The 22,068-nt window shown below is 40.7% G+C and overlaps 1 protein-coding gene across 1 annotated transcript; it reads right to left on the bottom strand.

Annotated features, from left to right (window-relative positions):
- Window positions 1–5,789: 5,789 nt before the first annotated feature.
- LOC140225389 (uncharacterized) lies at window positions 5,790–21,063 on the bottom strand. Its single transcript, XM_072304133.1, has 3 exons — window positions 20,657–21,063; window positions 17,380–17,827; window positions 5,790–12,571 (listed from the first exon to the last, which is right to left on the bottom strand). The coding sequence occupies exons 1-3, from the start codon at window positions 20,863–20,865 to the stop codon at window positions 12,140–12,142; spliced, it is 1,089 nt and encodes a 362-aa protein (XP_072160234.1). The 5' UTR covers window positions 20,866–21,063; the 3' UTR covers window positions 5,790–12,139.
- Between the last annotated feature and the right edge of the window lie 1,005 nt (window positions 21,064–22,068).

The raw sequence follows: 22,068 nt of genomic DNA on the forward strand, positions 1-22,068 counted from the left end.
GCTCCGTACTTTTGATGGATGCCTGCCATTACTAATATATTAGAGCGCCTTCAGTTTCGTATGATACTGTGCAATACCTCTGGTGTGAAATAGTTGCTTCAAGCGCCGTGGCACGCTGCGGTGCGGCAGGCGGGCAGCCAGCGCGAAACGCGCATTGGCGCCTATACAAACCTAACAGGGATACTTCACGCGTTGCGCAATGCGTGAAGTATCCCTGTTAGGTTTGTAGGCGCCAGTGCGTCACCGCTCCGCTTTGTGTTAAGCTCTAATATTTAATCTGGCGGAGTCAGCGTTATTCAACTCATGATTTTGAAATGTTTGCACATCCTGTATGGATTCTTCTCGTTTTAATTGATGAAAAAAAATATGTATTAAAGGAAATTATAACGCGTGTTTTGTAAATATTAAGGTGGTTCCGTATCAAACTTAATGATTTCCAAAGCACACGAATTTCTACACAATTTCTTATAGCCTTTTATAATCGATGGCGAAAAAGCAACAGCCAGATGATAAAGTGTAAAGCCCGGCTGCATAATTTTTTATCGCTTCGTATTGCCCGGCCGTATGATTTTCGTCGCATTCTACAACCAGTTACATGATTTTCTGTAGCCTTCTTTAGCCGGCGGCTATAAGAATTCCTATGGTATTTTGAAACGCAGTACTTATCGCCAATTTTTACCAGGGAAAGCGTAATTTTATTTTAGTATATGGATTATTTATTTCTGCAAGGTGGATTAATAGTAAGGAATAGACACAATTTGAATCCAGAAGCATGAAACTAAAGAATGTAGCAATGAAACAAGCCAATTCAGTAAATTTTTAGGAGTAATTTTTCTTCTCTCCCTTTTTTTCTCCCTCTATCCTTCTTTTATCCCTTTTTTCTTCTTTTTCCCCACTTTTTGGCCCGAGAGGAAGGGAGAGGGCATGCCACCATGCCGCCCTGGATCCACCGCTGTCCAATGTCTCCGAGGAAAATTCCCAATAAAATCCCCATAAATTCCCTATAAATCCCAATGAAAACCTACGCAATATTCCCATGGAACCATTCTGGCAGGGCATCAAAACACGATCATGTACTCTATACGCAACTGGCCGACTATACCAAATAACCGCCCGGTTTCTCCGAGTAAAACGGCATCGTCGAACGGCGAACACGCATGCGCAATGCATTCTTTCGTGCTTCCATAAAGCGTGAAAAATTGCCGAAATTCCCGATCACGCGCGCCACCGCATACTCGCACTCGGCCTTGCTCCAACATCGACGCCGCCGCGCCGCACGGTGGACCGAGTCAATAGGAGAGGTCGTACAAAATTTGGAAACTTTGAACGCTTTTAACTCCGTTTAAACAAAACTTAAGGTTCTAAAAGTGGCTCCATTGGTTTTCTCGTGAAATTTTCTTTCTAAAGCACCCCTTGACATGCAAAATGTGACGAAATAGACACCGATATTTGCGGTTTTCGTCAAAAATTTCATGTTCGACCGCTCTAATTGACTCGATCCACTGTGCGCCGGCTCAAATGAAAATTCGCCTACTTCACCCGCGATCTGCGTGCGAATCGGGCGAATTCCCGCAACCATCGGCCACGCAGCGTTGCACCAGCCGTTTGAAATGTCTCGCTTCCTCTTCAATCGGCAAAAAAAAGAGCAGTTCGGCGCGCTAATGACCGCTATACTGCCGTGCTCACGCTCAGGAGAAACGTCATATGAACATCCGAATGTTGCCAAATTTCCTCTCAGAAAATGTCAATTTTCGAAGAAAGATATGAATATTTTACCTTGAAATTTTCAGACATTTTAGATGAATTGTCGAACATAATTCTCCAGAGAATCGGAGAAGAAATTTTCACAATTTTTCTCTAAAATTAGTTTTTTTAAAAGAAAAATTGGCAACGCCTGATGCCTCATACGGCGTTCTTCCTTAGCATGGCATTACAGCTTGACCGAAATACTCCCTCCTCTTTTCTGGCGAGCAAAAGAGAAACGACGTAAGAACCGTCATGCGTTGCCAAATTTCCCTTGATAAAATACAAACTCATTAAGAAAGTTGTAAATATGTATTTTTCCCAATTTTTCAGGCAATTTTGTTTGAAATGTAATACAAAATATCTGGAAATTACAGGGAAAATTCCGATAATATTCCTTAAAAAATATATATTTTCTTGGAGGGTAGATTGGCAACGTCTGAATGTTCATACGCCGTTTATTTTATCGCGGCAGTCTCGTGGACCGTTTTCGCCCTGATGACAATGACTTTGTACCGGAGGTGTTTATCAGTCAATCCAGAGTCGAAAGTGTACAGCCGTTTTTTTATTTCGTGATTTAAGGGGGAAAAGAATCACTATCCAAAACATTTTTTGGGTCCAGCCCAACTTTTTAAGAGTCTAAACTTTGAATCCAACAGACTTGTTTTCTTAAACTCCCTTTCACCCTCCTCAAACGATGCCAATCGCTCACAACGTGCTGAGGGATTTTTTTTTTTTTTTTTTTTTTTTTTTTTTTTTTTTTTTTTTTTTTTTTTTTAAAATAGATGTATCTGTCAAACTTTTAGCTCATCAATTACTTAATTTTATTTTCTCTTTGCGACACTCAACGGACCCCCTCATTTAAATGACAAAATTAACTCTCAAAAATGACGTAAATTTAATTCTTACGCCCGCGTGAAGGGTATGCGACTCAGCCCACCGCACAGTAGCGTGGGTGGCGTGCTTTGCGATACATCGATTGATCTGCTGTTTAAACCTATGGAAAAGGATCGAGAAACAGGGTGTTCGTAACAAACACCTTAATAATCGATTCTTTGCCACAACTTCAAATGAGGAAATATCGATAATTATAATCGATCATTCACGCCTCGCCACTGCCACCGTATAAATTGTTCCGAATGACTTACGCGCCGAACTGCCGAATTATAAATCTGTGCTAGAGAAAAACCCCGTATTCGAGAGTTGCTAAATTTCCCCGTATAGAACATGTATTTTTGAGGAAAGTTCTGCAGGTTTTTTCGTGAAATTTTCGCATTCGTTAGATCAAGTTGCGAAAAAAAATATCTGAAAAATCCGAGGAAAATTATTCAAAATTTTGCCGGTAAATTCGGTTTTTAGTGAAGGCAATCTGTCAACCCTATAGGCTCATATGGCGTTTTTCCTTAGCTCGGCAGTATTGTAGAATGCACATTTGAAACATGTTTGACATATTTTTTAACAATTTAATCGTTGAAGCAGCAATCCATTTTTTCCGTGTTTCATAAGACGTTTCTTCTTAGCACAGCCCACCAGGAAGGCAGACGAAGGAATACTCAAAAGGAGTGTAATGAGAGATCTGCCTTGCTAAGGAAGAACGACGTATATTCTATCAGACGTTGTCAAATTTCCTCTGTGAAAGTAAGAATTTTCAGGGAAATCTCTGCGTATTTTTCTAGAAATTTTTCAGAACATTTTATTCGCGATTAGATATGAATTATCTGAAAATTTCTGGAGAAAATATTCATAACTTTTTTGAAAAATAAACATTTTATCAAAGGAAATCCGGCAACTCTCGAATGCACATACAGCGTTTTTACTCAGCAAGGTAGAGGTATTCTACCTTGCTATGGAAGAACGCCGTATGAACATTCGAGAGTTGCCAGATTTCCCTTTATGAAAATTGTATTTTTGACGACATTCATGCATATTTTTCTTTGCAATTTTCAGATATTTTATATTAACACTAAGCTGTACTGCCGTCCTAAGGAAGAACGCCGTATGAACATTCGAGAGTTGCCAAATTTTCTTCGATAAAATGTCCATTTTGAGAGGAAAGTTGTAAATATTTTTCCTTGAAATTTTCAGAATAGTTAGGTAAAATTGTGAACTAAATTATCTGATAAATTGGGGGGGGGGGGGAAATATTCACAATTTTCCCAATAAATTTGGTTTTTATGGAAGGCAACTTGGCAACGCTTGATGTCTCATACGGCCTTTTTACCCAGCACGGCGGGGATATTGCCCCCTTCACCATATCCTCGCGAGTTTTTCCGGCCTCACCGCTCCACGGTGGAGAGCTGCTAAGTGTCTCATTTGCATACTTGATGCCGTTTCATTAAGTCTCCCCAACGACGGAAGTGGGTGGAGGGGAGGGGGAGGGGGAGGGGGAACGGCGCGTTCATCCCTCTGATCCTGTCGGAAGAGATTAGCCAGGAAATTGGCAAGCGACTCACCGCGCCGGGAAATGTGGCTTGCTTCCAATCTGGACGCGTCTCTTGCCGCTTTTGTCGGGCGCGGGAAATGGGGCGATTATAGACACGCTTTTTGTCGACTTATCGTCGTCTCCCGGACGAAAGAACGTAACTCCATTCCAATGTTGCCAAATTTCCCCGAGCAAATTGCCTATTAATCAAGAGAATCTAGGGCATTTTTGACTGAAAATTTCCCTGATTTTTCTCTAGATCCCAAGCAAAAAACAGAGATATTTTGGATAAAAATTGCTTACGTACATTTATGTATCATAAGTTAATTATTATTCATAGTTAATATTATTCATAGTTAATTATTAGTTAGTTATTGTTTGAGTCAATTTGGCAACCTTGGAGTGGAGTTACGTTCTTTCGTGCCGGAGACGACGTTATACGCCCCTCTCGCAGGGATTCCATTTCTTCGTTGTAGGGAATCGTGCACTGAAAAAAATTATCGGCGTTTTTACCCAGGTCCGTTGGTACCTTTACCATCTTACTTTTTTTACCAATTATTGGTAATTTTACCAAGACAGACTGGTAAGCTTACCTAAAAACCGGTATTTTTACGCTGAAAAAAAAAACTCCGGCCGTGGGAGCCGCAATTACGGGCTATATAGACATACGGTCCGTTCCGGGATCAAAGGCCGAAAATTCCGGCTGCTGGAGGCGTAGCTTCTATTGCTCCGGGTTTAGAGGCCGATGCTACGGCTCCAGCAGCCGGAATTTTTGGCCTTTGAGTCCAGAACGGACGGTATGTCTATATACCTCGTAATGGCGGCTCCCACGGCCGGAGTTTCTTTTCAGTGTACTGTTTTTTTTTTTTTTTTCAGGTAAGAATACCACTTTTATTGATAATCCATTCCCGGTAACTTTGCCATTTTATCTCGGTAATTCTACCGCAGTCGATAAAAAATATTGGCGTTTTTATCAAGGTCCAGTAAAATTACTGAGAAAGTTCAATAATTTTACCGAGATTTCTCGGTAATTTTACCAAGAAACGGTAATTTTACCAAGAAAAAATTGGGATCAAATAGAACCCTGAATTCTTGATAATTTTACCCTTTTTTTAGTAAATATACCGAGATTTTTTTTCAGTGTGCAGTCCTACGGAAAAAAGACGTATTATAGTCACCTCCCGGCCAAAGTATCACAAGCGCCATGCGATTTTTCTAAATATCCGCCGCATTGGAACGGCATCAAGTACAAATGGGACACTTAGTTCAACTGTTTTTATAAGTCACTGGGAATTCAAGGGCATAAGAGTATTACCTACGGATATCATCGTGAAAATAACACTTACATTTTTAGAAATGCCCCAGTGAAAAGCCTATGACGTTGATACATTTAAGTTTTTCACATAGTGAGGAAAATCACGATCTCAGCAACATTTACCTCAAATTAGCTGTATTGACACTACTGTTTGGTGTGCACTGTGAAATTGGCATCGTTTTTTTTTTTTTTTTTTTTTTTTTAGAAACTTTGAATCATTCAAAAAATAAAATAAATGTATGGTAACATCAACAAAGATTTTGGCTGGTGAAATGGGAAAAGATGAAGAATGAATGGAAGACGAGCAAATCAAAAATAAGACTTATATTAAGTTAAACAACAATAATAATTATTATAATAATACACGCATAATAAGTAACTGAATGGGTGGTTTGCAAAATGCAACCCACTAGGGCTGAGATCCTTTTTCTTTGCGTCAATGCCCTAAGTTACAAAACCTGAGCCTTTTATTCAGCAAAAAGAAGACAAGTTGTTGGTTTTTATCAAAAGCGTAGGCCACATCGTTAATATTATTTGGAATGGAAATGTATTCGTATAATGCCTTAAGTAAGAAAAAAAATCATTTTCGTCGTCTTTGATTCTAGGCCTTGCTGTGTGGTTACCTTTGGATAAAGGGAATATGAGAGTAGGTCTGCGTTCACACTCCGCAAAAATTTCGCAAAAATATGGTAACAATATAAAAAACAGCGCCATATCTTTAAGATGCATCGAGCAAATTATTACTAGCATTTAAGCCAGCGAACTTTATGACCCGGATTAAAGTAGGATAAACTCTCCTCTCCCACTAAATTCTCAAATCTAGAGCGATAAATCATATATAGTGATGAGAAATAACCTGCTTTAAAATGTATTCTCTTTACCGCGGTATAACCACTCCGAAATATAAGCAGGTACGGTACACACATCTATTATACAGGGAGAGGTATGATAGAGGAAATTTTGAGCTACAAACGAGAAAGTCAAATTTAAGAGGATGTTGGCACAATATGAAACCTTTAGCGTTTATGCAATTTCTGAAATAACCGTTCAATTGAGGTTTTAGAGAGCACAAATTTGAACGAGAAGTTTATAAAATAGTTAATGACACCAATGATGTTAAAGGGGGGTTTTTTCGCGTTATAAATTACAACATGAAAATGATAGCAAAAATTTTTTTCCTTGACAGTTTCCCTGTTTTTTCGAATTATGAATACTTTTATGAAACGCTTGGTATAATCTACCAAAAATCATTAGCATTGTGGTGATCGTAGACTGCCACATGTTCTGCCATGTTAAGGAAAAACGCCATATGAACATTCGAGAGTTGCCAAATTTTCTTCGATAAAATGTTTATTTTTAAGGAAAGTTATAAATATCTTTCCTCGGAATTTTCTAGATTTATAGGTGAAATTGCGATTATCATCATCTACAAAATTGGAAGGGAAATACTCATAAATTCACCAGGAAATTCGTGTTTTATCAAAGGAAATTTGGCAGCATCTGATGGCTCATACGGCGTTTTCCCTTGGCACGGCAGTATTGCAGTGTTACCGTAAAGTATGATTCAGTTTTGTCTGATACATTGGTGATGCGATGAGAAATTATCGTTGAATGTGATGGGTGCATCTGCAGTGCTAAGGAAAAACGATGTGAGAACCTTCTAGCCATCGCCAAACTTCCCTTAACAAATCACGAATTTTCGGGATGATGCAAATATTTTTCTTCCAAATTTTCATATATTCCCGTTTGTACTTCGATCTTTAGTGTCTAGAAATTTCAATAAAAAACTAGATCACACCTTTTCTCAAAAATAAATATTTCTTGAGAGTGTTTGGCAACATTCAAATGTTCATACGGCGTTATTCCTCAGCACGTTAAACGAAATCGGAACGGAAAGTGGGTGCTTTTATAGAGTAAATGTCTAATTTCCTTTGTGAAATTACAACGCTTGTTTCTCCTGAAAGCGGTTTCGCTTGCATCCCTGGCGTTAAGAAACCGTAAAAATGCGGATCTCTACTTGACACCACGGGAAAATGACGGGGCGTCAGAGCTGTGAATTCATTGTTACCAGACAGTGCTGAAAATTCAGCACAGTCTACCTTCGAAACCATATAAAATATCGAAGTTTTCTTTAACAACAATGGCAACCTTGTATGAATTTGACGCAGAGGAGAAAATCGATCACCACTAAAATTAGCAGTATTTTTTTTCATTTCAGGCAAACTTTTAGAAGCAAATCTGAAATTGTGATCATTTGAAGGAGAGGAGAAAAGAGCTTACGAAATTTTATGAATTTTTCGATGTGGAGCACTCGTTAATGAATAAAAAAGGAGTTGTCAAGTGAAGCTATGAAACAATCCCCCTAACCTTCTAACTCGTTCACTTGGATTTCAGATCAGTCATATACAGATATTACAGACTTTAGTGTACCAACGCCTTAATTTCTGCATTTTTTTTTTTGCTTCATAATCGAAAACAGCAGTCCACTTGTACCCATATCGCCCATGCACAAAAAACCTTAGAGAAATGATGAGATTCTCAACAATAGCATATAACTTCTCAGCATATTTCTTCAGCTTCAATAAGAAGAAATTCTAGTATCCTTGAGAATTGATGACATTTTTGCTCATTTGTTTGAAAATGCGCACAATTTTGCGGGTCTGTTATCTTATTATAAAAGCTAAACGAATAACAAGGTTGGGAACTGTAAAGACTTGTAAATAATAAAAATTCCTATGTATATAACAGCTGAGTAAAGAAGTAAGAAAAGAGTCTATTTACAACAGAATAATGAATAATGTCTCTTGATCTATCTAAAAGAGGAGCGAAATTTTAGTAAGAATGATGAAATTCTCTCTACGCAACCCTTAATTTGTGTTGATAATATATCTGTTTCAATGATTAGTGAGACACTGATATGCACGCTATTAAAGTCCATAATACTTTGAGAGAATCCGGTTTAAGTATGCTTACCACTGTCTTTTCTCATATTATCATTCCTTAATTAAGTATCCTCTCATTTTCCTTTGTATCGTACTTTTGTTTGACCTCATCACTGTACAACTTATTATTAACACTCGTAAATATCTCGAGGGGAGGAGATTTTAATTTCACGATAACATGAATTATTTCTCTGTTAAAAACAGCAAAAACCCTCGAAAGCTGAGACTTTTTGGTCGATATTTATTTTCATACAATGCCTCATGGTTGAGATTTAGCCCCGGATAAAATGGCTGCCTATTCCGCTGCACCTTTTCTGTCATTTGCAGAGCTATCGGTTTGAGCAATTCTCTTGAGAGTCATTTACGTACATTTTGAGCAAATTTTTGCATTCTCTTATTTTCTATTTCTTCAAATACAAAATATTTCAGTGTATTTTTTGAGAAATTTTTGTAAACAATTATTTAGACTAGCAAAAAAAAAAAAAAAAAAAAAAAAAAAAAATATGCAACGATGCTCAAGATATAAAGCTTTACCAGTTACTTTAATTGTTCCTAACATAATGTACACTGGAGAACTCTCACAACGTAAGCAGATGTATAACACATTAATGGTTAGGGAATGTCTCATTTTCACCCTCTGAAAAATGCATATAATAGCGTAGCTAAAATACCTGATGTCGAAAGTCCCATAGTTTATACATTTTTGTAAAAATCTAAAAACAGCCTTGGAAAATTTAAACAAAGGCGTAAATTACAGATCAATGCTGAAATAATTTTATAAAAGCCAGTGAAGATATGAATCTTCCACGGAAAAATTACAAATTTGGCATTCAAGATAAAAACTAGGTACGAGGTATGATTTGGTTCAATCGTAGAGCGTTGATTATAAGTTAAATACGATTACTACCAAGATTATCAAAATGATATGCACGGACTAGATTTTTGGTTTCAGAGTGACCGTTTGTTCACCGTGAGCCTCTAAATGCTGGGCTGAGCGACGGCCTTAAATGCTGAATTTACAAAATTCTGACTTGGCCTCGCATTAGCTGATGCAATGTTCGTGAGATACAAAATGCCCGAGATCTCCTCTCTTTAGGGACATTAAGATTGGATGGTATATCCAAAGGCAAAAAACGGAAAAATTGATAGGAATTTTGTTGATAAAAAGTTTGTGGTTTCCCTCACGAAAAAACGTAACTATATTTCAATGGTGCCGAATTTCCACTTGCAAATTGCATTTTCACAGGGAGAATCTCGAGCTTGTAGAATTGAAAGTTTCCCTGATTCTTCCTTGTGATCTCCTGTGATAATCAGATAAATTTCGGACAAAAATTGCACATTTCTGTAAAACATTTAATTTTTTGAGTCAATTTTGCAACATTTGAATAGAATTACGTTCCCTCGTCCAAGATACGACACATTGGATCATTTCTAGTAATGTTACAGACTTTTTTTTTTACCAAACGTGGCAAAAATACCTGAAAAATTTATAAAATTCCCTGAAACAGTGAAATTACTAGAAACGGAAAACCGGAAAAAATGAGTAGAGGAGGAGTATTAGTAAGAGCCGCTTCTGGGCCCACTTTGAATTTCCTCAACTCTTCGATTTTTTGCCCATTGAAGGTCTATAATTTAAGGAATGCACCATGGTTTGGTCGCCATTTTCGTCCTCATTTTGGCTCTACTCCTGGCCTAAAAATGGATATGCAGGCCAATTTTAGCGGAAAATGCGGATTCCCAATCGAATGCAGGAGAATTCGCATTTTTCGCCGAAATCGGCCCCCAGACCCACGTATCGGCCAGAATTTGACCTATAATTGGACTGCATTTTGCAATTTGGAACTATAAATTCTGGCCCGGTTTAAAAACAACGTACATGCCATTAGTTTCCCTATTCACATAAGTGTTTTTCCAGAAGAGCCAGAATTTATAGTTCCAAATTGCAAAATGCAGTCCAATTAGACCGCGTTAAGCAGAAAGGAACCGCAAGCCGTATAAACAATTGCCACATTAAATCGGGCTGTTTAATATTTTACAGGAAATAGGTTGTGCGGAGTTTCAAGCAAACAGTGAATTTTTTTTGCATAATACGAGGCAAATTCCCGAAAACTTTCAAAGGCTTTCGCCCAAACGTTCTTTTGTAAATAATTAAATAATTAAACCGCCAAGTCCAATTTGGCAATAGCTGGTGTGGCTTGGTTCCTTTCTGCTGAACGCGATTCAATTAGAGACCGAAATTGGAATCATGATGCATTCCGTCAAATAGACCGTGGCCGGCTAGCGGGCCGATTGTTGAAATTGATAGACAAAGCTATAGACAAAGAAGACAAAAGATATATGGAGGGATCCTATTGGTGGAAGCGGGTGGTTGCAATAGACGAACGAGGTAGGTAATAGACTAACTAACGGCAACCCACGAGAGACCCGATAGTTAGTTTATCATTTTCACTCGTAGTCTGTAGGAACCACCGAATTCAACCAATAGGATAGCTCCATACGCACTATGACTTCTTTGTCTATTGCTTTGTCTATCAATTTCAATAATCAGCCCGCAGGTTGGCCAGCGGTCAGCGCGTCTGACTCTAGGTCAATAAGTCGCGGCTTCGGATCTCGGTAATGGAGTCAAATTTTCTCAAAATTGACGAGTGGATCTGCTGTAATAGATCCTACTCGACCCTAATTCTTCAATCCCTGAAAATTTGAAAATCCTGGAGCATGGGTGTGTACCAACCATGTGCGGTGGCTGCGTTTGTCTAGCGACTCAGGCCAAACTTAACCCAACCCCTAGAGAGGGCTCCAGCTCTTGATATAAAAAAACATGGACCTTCAATGAGCAACTCAATTTTAGTAATAAGGGTTTTTAGCCAAGGTGGGCTCAAAAACGTCCATTATTGATATGTCGCAGGCAAATAGTCAAATTAGGCATTTTGTCAAATGCATAGGCAAATGGTCCGATCGTCTTGTTTAGATTGAAATTCTGATTCTTTCCCAAATTTTTGACAAAAAAACTCGTCGTTCCCGTAAGGAAGATTTCTCTGTAAAAGTATGCTTCGTGCAATAGTATTTTGAACAACTTTTAGCTCCTGTTTATCTTAATCTTTTCAGCGTACTATAAAATACAGAATTTTTTAAAATTTTAAGATTTAGATGTATGATAAGCATTTGAAGAGGAAGAAACGAGAAGAGTTTGTATATTTGATGAGTTATTTTTACTAAAATATTGAAAACTGGTGAGCTCTTCGACATAAATTCAAGACATTTGGTAAACTGTTCACTGGAAAAAAACCACATTGGATCTGGAGTCCAGACTCTTGAAAACATCGACAAGAAAAAATTCTCTTGATTCAATCGGATTTTTGCTAGAATCTTGATTTAAGCTGGATTTTGATTGAATCAAGAGCCCAGTTGGACGTATTTCTGCCAAAGGGAACTATGTGCATTATGACGTGAGCCCTGTTATGCATATATTCTTATGGGTCTCAGGGCTCATGTCTTAATGCACATAGTTCCGTTTGGTAGAAATACGTCCATTTTCTTTTCGATGTTTTTAAGAGTCTGGACTCTAGATCCAATGTCTCCGGTTTTTTTTTTTCAGTGTTAAATTTGACTATCTGCCTGGGCATTTGACAAAACGCCTGATTTGACCGATTGCCTGCGACGCACACCTACATCTCTTCGGATGTTTCTTTTCCCCTCCTTTTTTCCACTTGTGGGTGCTTAAACAGGCTCAGCGTAGCACTCACACTCCTCCGGCTCCAGCTGGTGGAGCCAATTAAATATCATAATATTCCTATCGTACTTGGACAGGGGTTTCCCCCTCTCCCTCTCTACATCCCCTACCGTGAGAGTCTTGCTCTTGTTCACCGCCTTGAGGAGGGTGTTGAGTCCGGACTGGGAATGCGAACGAGGCGCCCCTCCTCCCCCGCCCCCACCCCCTGCGGCCCCGGGTACAGCGAGGAAGGACGTCCCTTGGCTGGGGGTGGATGTTGCTGTGGGCGTCTCGGCGCCCTTTTTAGCGCGGGCGGCCGTGGCGGCCTGAGCGGCGGCCGCTGCTACCCCTAACGTGTCCAGGTTGCATTTGCTCAAAGAGAAGCGTTCCAGTGCTTTGTAGGTCGTCAAAAGTTTCCTCCGGATGTAGTTCTGGCGCACCTGGAATCAAAAGAGAAACAAGGGTTGTTAAAATATAAGTCGACCTCCTGTGCTGCCGTACTAAGGAAAAACGGCGTATGCACCTTCAGGCGTTGCCAAATTTCGGTTGATAACACACACGAATTTCCTGGTAAAATTAGGAATATTTTTGTTCCAATTTTTCAGATAATTTTGTTCTCAATTTCATCTAAAGCTCCTGTAAAATTTCAAGGAAAATTACCCGTAATTTTCCTCAAAAATAAACATTTTATTGAAGGAAATTTGGCAACTCTCATATGTTCATGCGGCGTCCTTCCTTAGCACGGCAGTGTAGTGTAGTGGTTGTAGTGCTTGCTCTAGGATCGGGCGGTCCCGGGTTCGACTCCCGGCTAGGTTATGAGAGTTTGATGGTCTAAAATAACGGTTATCTGGGACTGGCTTGATTAGGGACGGTTAAGTGCAAGATTATCCCTCTTGGGATACTTAAAGTGGAAAAAAAACATCATCAATTTTGATGATAATAATCCATGCAGAGTGTACAAACATTTCAAAATCATGAGTCGGAAAACGCTGACTCCGTGAGTCAAACACAGCGGAGCGGCGTGCTGCCAGCACCAAACGCGCATTGGCGCCTACAAACCTAACAGGGATACTTCACGCATTGCGCAATGCGTGAGGTATCCCTGTTAGGTTTGTAGGCGCCAATGCGCGTGTAGCGCTGAACACCCTCGCCCGCCACGCCGCGCCGCGCCGCTTCAAGCAACTGTTTCGCAACCAAGGTTTTGCTCAGTATCATATGAAATTGAAAGCGCTCCAACATATTAAGTATGACAGCCATACTTTAATAGTACGGAGCTTCCCTCGCAAAATAAATCAAGATACTACGGCACAAAAAGAGAGCGGTTGTCCAAAAACTTACCAAGTCCTACCATCCATATTAAATAACTTTTAGCATACTTTTTAAATTTCATTAGAGAAAATAAAGTGACTTGATTTAGGCAGAAACATTCTTGAGTATGCCGCAACGAAGATTTCATTTTGAACCAAGAATAAAATCGCTGAATGAAAGTGGGTTTCCGCTTCATGAGAGTGACTTTTCTTTATATTTAAGTATCTCTTTCTCTTTAAACAAGCATTATTTTCTTTATTATAATTCACGAGGAAATCTTCTCTGCGGTAAATTTATCTTTATCTTATGAATTTATAATTATCTCTGTTAGAATCAAGTCACTTTTTCCGCTAATGAAGTAAAAAAATCATGCTAAACGTTATTGAATACAGATCCTAGGGCTTAATAACTACCGTTCTTTTTTTGTTATCGTCACTCGATTTAATTTGCGAGGCAATTTTGTTCTTTTGCAGCTAGGCAAATAGAAGTACGTGAATTGAGTTTCACCGTCGTTTTTTATTTTGATTTTCTCTAGTCGTGCACTGCCGTGCTAAGGAAAAACACCGCATGAGCCTTCAGGTGTTGCCAAGTTTCCTTCGGTAAAATACAAATTTTCAAGGAAAATTTTTGATACTTTCCTTCCAATTTTTCAGAGAATTCCATTCGAAAAATCTGCAGTTTGTAGAAATTTTAAGGAAAAATTCTAATGACTTTTCTCACAAATAAATATTTTATCGGGAGAAATTTGGCAACGTCTGAAGGTTGATACGACTTTTTTTCTAGTACGGCGGTACATTTCAGGGATTTATTTTGATTTATTTGAGGTTGAAAGAGGGAAAATGTTGAACGACGGATGTAAAACGACATATAATATCATCGCGACAAAAAGCTTAGAGGTGAAATCCAGGGCGTTGAAATGTCAAAGAATGAGATTTGTTCTTTCATCCTCAAGAGTTGGTCATTGACCCGAGAAGAGTAAAACTGGGAGGTTTAAAGACTCGGGTTACAAAGAAGACCCCAGGCTCAAGGAAAATCAATTAAAATGAGTTGTTGGGTTCTTTTGGGCGCTTCTGGGTACCAGATGCGCCCTTTCCAACCGTTCGACTCCCCCGATGTAACATGTACTATACTACATGCCCTTTTGCCTTATGGGTAATGACGCCATTCTGGTACACCCGGGAAAAATTGGATTTTTTTCTGCATCTGGTATTCGTAAAAGTTTTCGTGAAATGTTTTGCTTTTAAGCATAACAATCTCGCACGGACGTTTTACCTGGTTAAAGTATTTTAGGGCCTCCTTATGCTTTAAATACTTATATCCGAGGCAGTACTTTCAGATCGATTTGAAAATATTACGAACAGTCACGTGATCTCTTCATTTTAGTGACGTATTACTGTGCTACGTTGTGATTGGTTCATTTTCTTGGCGCAGCATCGACACGTCAGCTGTTTGCGGCATTGAGCGGAAGGTTTAAGGTTATGTCATGGACCAAGAGAATGAATAAGGACCCCCAACTCCAGTTAGCGGAGACATTAGCGCTGCCTGCGTTCACGCCGTGAATATGGGTCCAGCCAGCGCCGATGTCACCGCCGGCCGGCCGGTCCCTCTCTTCCCCGCGACCCGCGCTTCCCATCCCCATTGCTGAACTCCTCTTCACGCGGCCCCGCGACCTGCGCGCCCTACCTCGCGGCGTCGCGACGCCGCTGTCCGCTAGATCGCGTTGACGCACCAGCTTTAGAGGTTCCGCCGCTCTTTCCCGTCGTCTGATTTACAGTGAATCCTTTATGTTTCCATTCACCACTGACTAAAATTCATCACAAAATGCTTGTGGAAAGTTTCAGGACTTCGCGGTCGATCTGAAGTTTTGAAGGGTGTTGCGGTAAAAGAATCCCACTTTAAATTCCAGCTTCGTCAGTCTTCGGGTACATAAGTTGGTAGTAATATGCTTTGACAAAGAAGCGCCCTTCAACGCTTGGGCGTTGGAACTGCTTGTTTTATGTTTCTTTTCATAAAAATCCTCTCGAGGACGTGCCATTGACGCTGTTATATATCTAATTCCGACGCTTTAACCACTATCTCCTGTGTTACAGAGGGGGGAGCCCCCCCCCCGGACCCCCCCTGAGCTGGGGGTATTTCATACCCTCCAGGCCCCCCGGTGGTAGGGGGCCAGGCCCCCCAAGCAAAATGACTTAGCTACGCCTATGCCTAAGAGTTCCATGACCTAAAATCTAAACTTACCAACAAGTTCGTATCTCCCCATACAGGAACTCTACTCTTCCGTGCTAAGGAAGAACGCCGTCTGAGCCATCAACCGTTGACAAATTTCCTCCGATAAAAGACGAATTTTCAAGAAAACTGTGGGATATTTTTCTTCAAATTTTTCAGACAATTTCGCACACACTTTAATCTAAAATATCTCAAAACTTCATTTCAAGGAAAACTATGCGCAACTTTCCTGTGAAATGAATTTTTTATCTGGTGAATTTTGGCAACTCTCGAATGAATATACGGCGTTCTTCCTTAGCATGGCAGTACTGTGACCCACCCGGAAAAAAATTGAATGTTGCTTTGGCATTTATAATGTTAAAAAAATGTGCAACAAGTATAAATGCTGATTTTACAATACAAAAAAACGCTAGGTTAACTACGTCCACGGTTCTAAATGAACAAATTCAATGTTGAGTTGGCATTTTTTTAAACGTAAAATCAACATTTGATACTTTTCGCACTTTTTTTCGACAGTTTAATGCTAAATCAACATTCAATCGGACGTATTTCTATCAAACGGAACTAAGCGCCCTAATGGGAGGAGGGTAGAGGGGGGCTTGAATTGACGGCGGAACCTGGCGTCGGGCTCATTCCGTCCCATACTCGCAATGCTTTTTTACATGGCGCTTAGTTCCGTTCACTGGATAAAAAACCCATTAGATCCAGAGTCCAGACTCTTAAAAACATCGACAAGAAAAAGAACTCCTAATTCAATCAAAATCTAGCTTAAATCAAGAACCAAGCCTCTTAATTTAAGCGGATTTTGTTTTGATTCAAGAAAAAATCCGATTGAATCAAGAGTACTTTTTCTTGTCAATGTTTTCAAGAGTCTGGACTCTAGATCCAATGTGTTTTTTTCCAGTGTGTGACAGAACGCGCTATCCGGCATTCTAAATTCCTCAAAAGGAACTCAAATTGGCGCTCAGTTCCGTTTGACAGAAATACGTCCAATTTATTTCAGTGCATGCTGAGAAAACAAGGAAACGAATCGGTTAGATCGAAAACACACCAACTCGGTAACTCGAAAATGCTCAATGTTCATCAAAGATAGTCAATTTTTATGAAGCTCAATTAAGTTAGCGCATCTGTTCCAACTTGGACCGTTGAAACGTCCTTAGGTGCTTGTATTTCGGCACCAAACATGTTTTTCTTAGACTAATTCCTCCATCTACTGTGCAGTTTTGTGTATGTGTCGCAGTCAATTAGCAATCGCCGGCAATTTGCAAGCAGTTCACACGTTGTTTCAATAAATAGCAATAATGCGGATTGCCATAATGCAATTTTTATGGGTTATGGTCTTCAAAAGTATGAGCTCGGCTCGAAGCGCCTTCAGTTTCAGTGATACTCTACGCTTTGTCACGATGTTAGTTTAGTTGCATGTCCGATCTCAACCCAACTAATGTCACGAAGTTCACTACACGCTCTTCTGAGTGTGCACATTCCTGCCATGTTTTTAAGGATGGGAAAGTGTCTATCCACATTATAGGCAACATAATCAGCACTCTAATCTTGTTCTTTTATTTTTGAATTGCATAACTTTCTGTTTATTTACCACTGGCTTGAAAATTGCCGGCGATTGCCAATTGCCTGCGACATATGTATTGATTACTTTAATTGTTCCGAGTTGGTGTGTTTTCGTTCTCACTGATTCAAGTCATGAAATCACACTTACTTTTTTATTAACGGATCGGACGAGATCTGCGGGAGAGATGCAGGTCAGGTGTTGCGAAACAGCCGCCGAGGGGTGTCCACCGTGGGGCGACGGGAGCTGCGACGTGGCGGCGTCACCGACAGCCACCCACGTGGAGCAAGAGCGGGACGTGTTCTCGAGTTTGGACTGACAGAGGAGGTAGCTGTTCTTCTGCGCCGGGGACAGGCTCAGCTCGGAGACGGCGGCGCGGAGGCAGCCGGGGCTGAAGGCGTCGCCGAGGGGGCCCAGGGGGGCGAAGGGGGAGCCCAGGGGGGTGGCCCCCGGCCCCAGGCCAGGGTGGGCAGGGATCTGGGCGATGTCCGAAGTGCTGAAGGACTTCTGGAGGCCGAGCATGGCCGAGAGCGCCGCGCAAGAGCGGATCACGTCGTTCTCCTCGTCGCACCATTGCACCTCCGGGATCCCTGGCGGCCTGAAACATAAACAAGGATTGTCGTTCAGGGCTGGATTAAGGGGGTGGTCACATGGGCCGTGGCCCATGGCGGCAACTTTAGGGGGCGGCAAATTTTGCAATTTTTTCAAATGTAGGTATAAAAAAAATCGGATTCAGAAAAAAAAATTACCAATGAGAAAAGGGGACAAAATTTCTCTTTCCTGAGAGTATAATAATTTCTAATTTTGTCGTTTCTCGGTGATACAAGAGACAGCATCTTTAATTGGTCGAGTTAAGAGAGGATGAGGAACTTAACACGCAATTTGGCCTGAAGCTTAGCGCAGAGAGGAATGATGACGAGGACTTGAGATGAAAAGGACAAGCCTTCGGCGCGGCGGTCGGCATGTAAGCGCCTACAAGACTGCATGAATACTTCACCCATTGCGCTAAACACAGTGCGGTCAGGAGCGGTTGGCGTGAAACGCGTTAGCGCCTACAAGACTGCATGAATACTTCACGCATTGCGTCAAATACAGTGCGATCAGCGGCGGAAGTTAAAATTATTATACAACATTTATGTTTGTTCTTCCATAATTTTTTTGTTCATTTCTTACAAATGGAGAAGCAAAGTTCCGTGAAATTTTGCTAGTAGTGTTGACAGGGCTTCCGCAAGAAATGTATTCAACACGAGTAGGTAAACGCGTCTTATGCACCCCTCCCCCTCCGGCACGTTAACTTGATGGTTTTTTTTTTTATGTTTCAAAACGAATGAGAAGAGGGCGGCAAAATACAGGCGGCCCATGGGCGGCAAGTAGGTAAATCCGGCCCTGTTGTCTTTAGAACATTCGGTTACTTTGAAACATGGGCGGAGAGCTACTAATACGAACGAGAGAATAGACCGTTATAGACAAGATGTAAATTTCAACCGTTTTTTTTCTCCTGGTTTATTGGTTTACACTCCTTTAGAGCCCATAACCATATATGAACTTTCTCGACGGTGAAACTGCAAAAATGCGTAACTCGGTTGCATGTGTTTCGAAATATGCGGTCCTATATTACTTTTTAGAAGGAGACCAAACCAACATCATGACTTTAAGTTTTCACAGAATATTTTTCAGAAGAAGAAAATAAATCGCTGAAATTTTCAAAAAATTACGTGGAGTAGTTTTCCTTGTAGAAAATAAAGTATAACAGGAAGTCTGCAACGCCGCAAAGCGAGACGCGCATTTCTGCAGTTTCACCATCGATATTTGGACTGCGTTTGGGAGAAAAGAACCAAGCAAGATCAGATTTTGCTAAAGTTAACTACGCAATTTAATTTTTTACAGAAAAACGTTTGTGCGGGCTCCATTGAACATTTTAGGGAAGTTGCTTCGTATAGTGCAGAAAATTCTCTGAAATTCGCTTGAAAATCCGCACAACCTTTTTCATGTAGAAAATTGAATTGCTCAATCGAATTTGGCAATAGCTGTTCCTCTCTCCTTGACACGGTCCATTTATTGCCCTCGTGTATGTCGCAGGCAATTGGCAATCGCCGGCAATTTACAAGCCAGTGGTGAATAAGTATATAAAATCATAAAATTCAAAAATAACAGAACAAGATTAGAGTGCTGATTAACTTGCCTATAACGTAAATAGACACTTTTTCATCCTTAAAAACATGGCAGGAATATGCACACTCAGGAGAGCGTGTAGGAAACTGCGTGACATTAGTTGGGTTGAGATCGGACAAGCAACTAAACTAACAGCGTGACAAAGCGTAGAGTATCACAAAAAATGAAGGCGCTTCAAGCCAAGCTCATACTCTTGAAGACCACAGCCTTTAAAAATTGCATCATGCCGATGTGCATTATTGCGATTTATTGAAACAACGTGTGAACCGCTTGCAAATTTCCGGCGATTGCTAATTGCCTGCGACATGTAGACATCAAAGGATGTTGGCACACCCATGCTCCAGGCTTCTTAAATTTACAGAGATTAAAACTGAGTTTAATCTTTTCCTGCACATTTCAGCAATGTAATATAAATTTCCTAAGCAAAACACTACGTAGAACATGATTCAGCTAACAAAAGTGACTCAAATTATCTCCTGAATCACCCACATAATGATGTAGTGAAATTTGACAGAAATGGCTCTCTTCGCTATCACGGCAGATCTCCTCCCCCGCAGCACCTTGGCCTTCTCCGCATCGTTGACTCGTTGTGATTGCCATCATTATCTTGCTCATCGTCTTGAAAGTAGGTTAACAATGCGTGTGAGCTTAGGGATAGTTTTCACCTCTTTCCTATCTCACTAAAGGTCATGGAGACTCCTGAAGTTGAGCCTCATTCCCGCCATCAAAAACTCAAAGAAATTCAAAGGAATTTTGAGGAGAAATTGATGGAATAAAGAAGTCTTATTTCGATTCCAAAAGACAATGAAGAATTTGCATGCAATTTTTTTATAGCTTCATCTGAAAGTGCCTGAAGAGCGAATTTTGAAGTATTTTTTATAATTTGTTTCTGCTCTGGGAAATAGTATGAAAATAGATTTAAAATTGAGAAAATGCACAGCCTAGTGACGTCATCTGGCGGCATTTCCCATTTAAACACATGTATTTAAGCAGATTAGGTTATTTTGTCGTATTTCCTCCAATAACCGTTCAATTCATGAACCAAGGGTATCCATGTGCTCAGTTCACTCGGTAGTTTCCACTTGAACACGAAATTCATCAAATTTCAGACTACAGCAAATTCGCCATTGTTTGGGTCAATTTGGGAACCTTGAAATGGAGTTGTTCCTCGGTCCGGGAAACGACTGGCAACACGGGAACGGTTCTAGTGGTTAAAGGGAGGGGGGGGGGGTGAGTAGGTCGAGGGCGCTCCTACCTGTTGATGACTGGTCTATCGGAGTCCGGGTTGGGGCTGACACTCCTGGCGGTGTGGAAGCCGAGGAGGCGGATCCTGGAGGGCTCGGCGGAGGACACGGAGAGCATGGAGAGCTCGGTGGTGACGGACTCCCGGGAGGGGGACCTCAGGATGCGGGCGTCGACGGGGAGCGAGGGCGTGGCGGACGCGGGCGGCGAAGGGGCGTCCATCGCACCGCGGGCAGCCAGGACGGGGATGCGGGCCCCCGGACAGGGCTCAGGTGCATGACTCGAGGCGGAAATGGCCGGCGCCGCCGGTGCGGAGGTCGCGGTCGGCTCGCGGTTCGGGCGCCGTGTCGCGGGTTGCGGGTCGCGGAACGGAGCGTCGCGGGTCGCCGGAACGGAGCGTCGCGACGCGGCCAAGGTTCCAGCGGAGACTGCCGAGTCTCCGGACGAGCCCCGGTCCCGGGTCGATACGCGCATGGAGGAGGCGTAAGGGTGCTGCGCTGCCACGGCAGGGGCGCGCCGAGCCACCCGCTAGAGGGCGCTGCTGGTGTCGAGTTGTCGACAAAGGTGCCATTGCTTTGACCCAAACTTATCAGCTTCAATAAAAAAACAATTTAAAAAGCGGGTAACAACCCTAGTAGCAGAACCACAGAAGGAAAAGATAAATATTATGTACGAAATTTAATTTTTTTATATAATACATGCATACAAAAGAACATTTCATGTGAACATTTTCATGTAACCATTATATAAAAAATGTTATAATTTTCGTGAGCTTTTCGCGAATTAGAAGAATTTTTAGTGTATTCGCGAAAAGCTCACGAAAATGATTACCTATTTTTTTATATAATCGTTACATAAAAATGTTCACTTTCAACACTTTCGTATGCATGCGTTATATAAAAAAATAAAAATGTGTGTATAAAAAAAAATTACTTTCTCTATCATACCTTCTCTAGCTTTTATCATTTTTCATACATTATACGGTCAGGTCTGAACTTTGATTTTTTTTTTATATAAGCGTTACACGTTTTTTATATAAAACGATCATTTAGATAACAGATATGTTTTTTTATACTTTTTTTTAGAAAAACAAAAATTTGTTCTGCTACTAGGGAAGGCTAAAATTTCCCATACACAAAATCAAAACGTTTCGCTGAAAATTCAGCCATCCTCAGTTGGGAAAAATCAAAATAAAAATGGTTCAAAATCTAAAATAGTACCTGATAAGTACCTTTCAATTGGGAATGTTGTTATTATCAAAATTTCTGTCATAATAACAACATTCCCAATTGAAAGGTACTTATCAGCTACTATTTTAGATTTTTAACCATTTTTATTTCGATTTATCCAACTGAGGATGGCTGAATTTTCAGCCGAAACGTTTTGGTTTTGTGTATGTGAAATTTTAGCCTTGTTACCCGCTTT

This window comes from Bemisia tabaci, chromosome 9 (genome assembly GCF_918797505.1).
Source record: "Bemisia tabaci chromosome 9, PGI_BMITA_v3".
Lineage (NCBI taxonomy): Eukaryota > Metazoa > Arthropoda > Insecta > Hemiptera > Aleyrodidae > Bemisia > Bemisia tabaci.

Coding starts and splice junctions, on each gene's coding strand:
- LOC140225389 (XM_072304133.1), bottom strand. CDS start 20,865: ATGGACGCCCCTTCGCCGCCCGCGTCCGCCACGCCCTCGCTCCCCGTC. Junction 17,828..20,656: donor GATAGACCAGTCATCAACAG/GTAGGAGCGCCC, acceptor TTTATGTTTCAG/GCCGCCAGGGATCCCGGAGG. Junction 12,572..17,379: donor TCCGATCCGTTAATAAAAAA/GTAAGTGTGATT, acceptor TTTTGATTCCAG/GTGCGCCAGAACTACATCCG.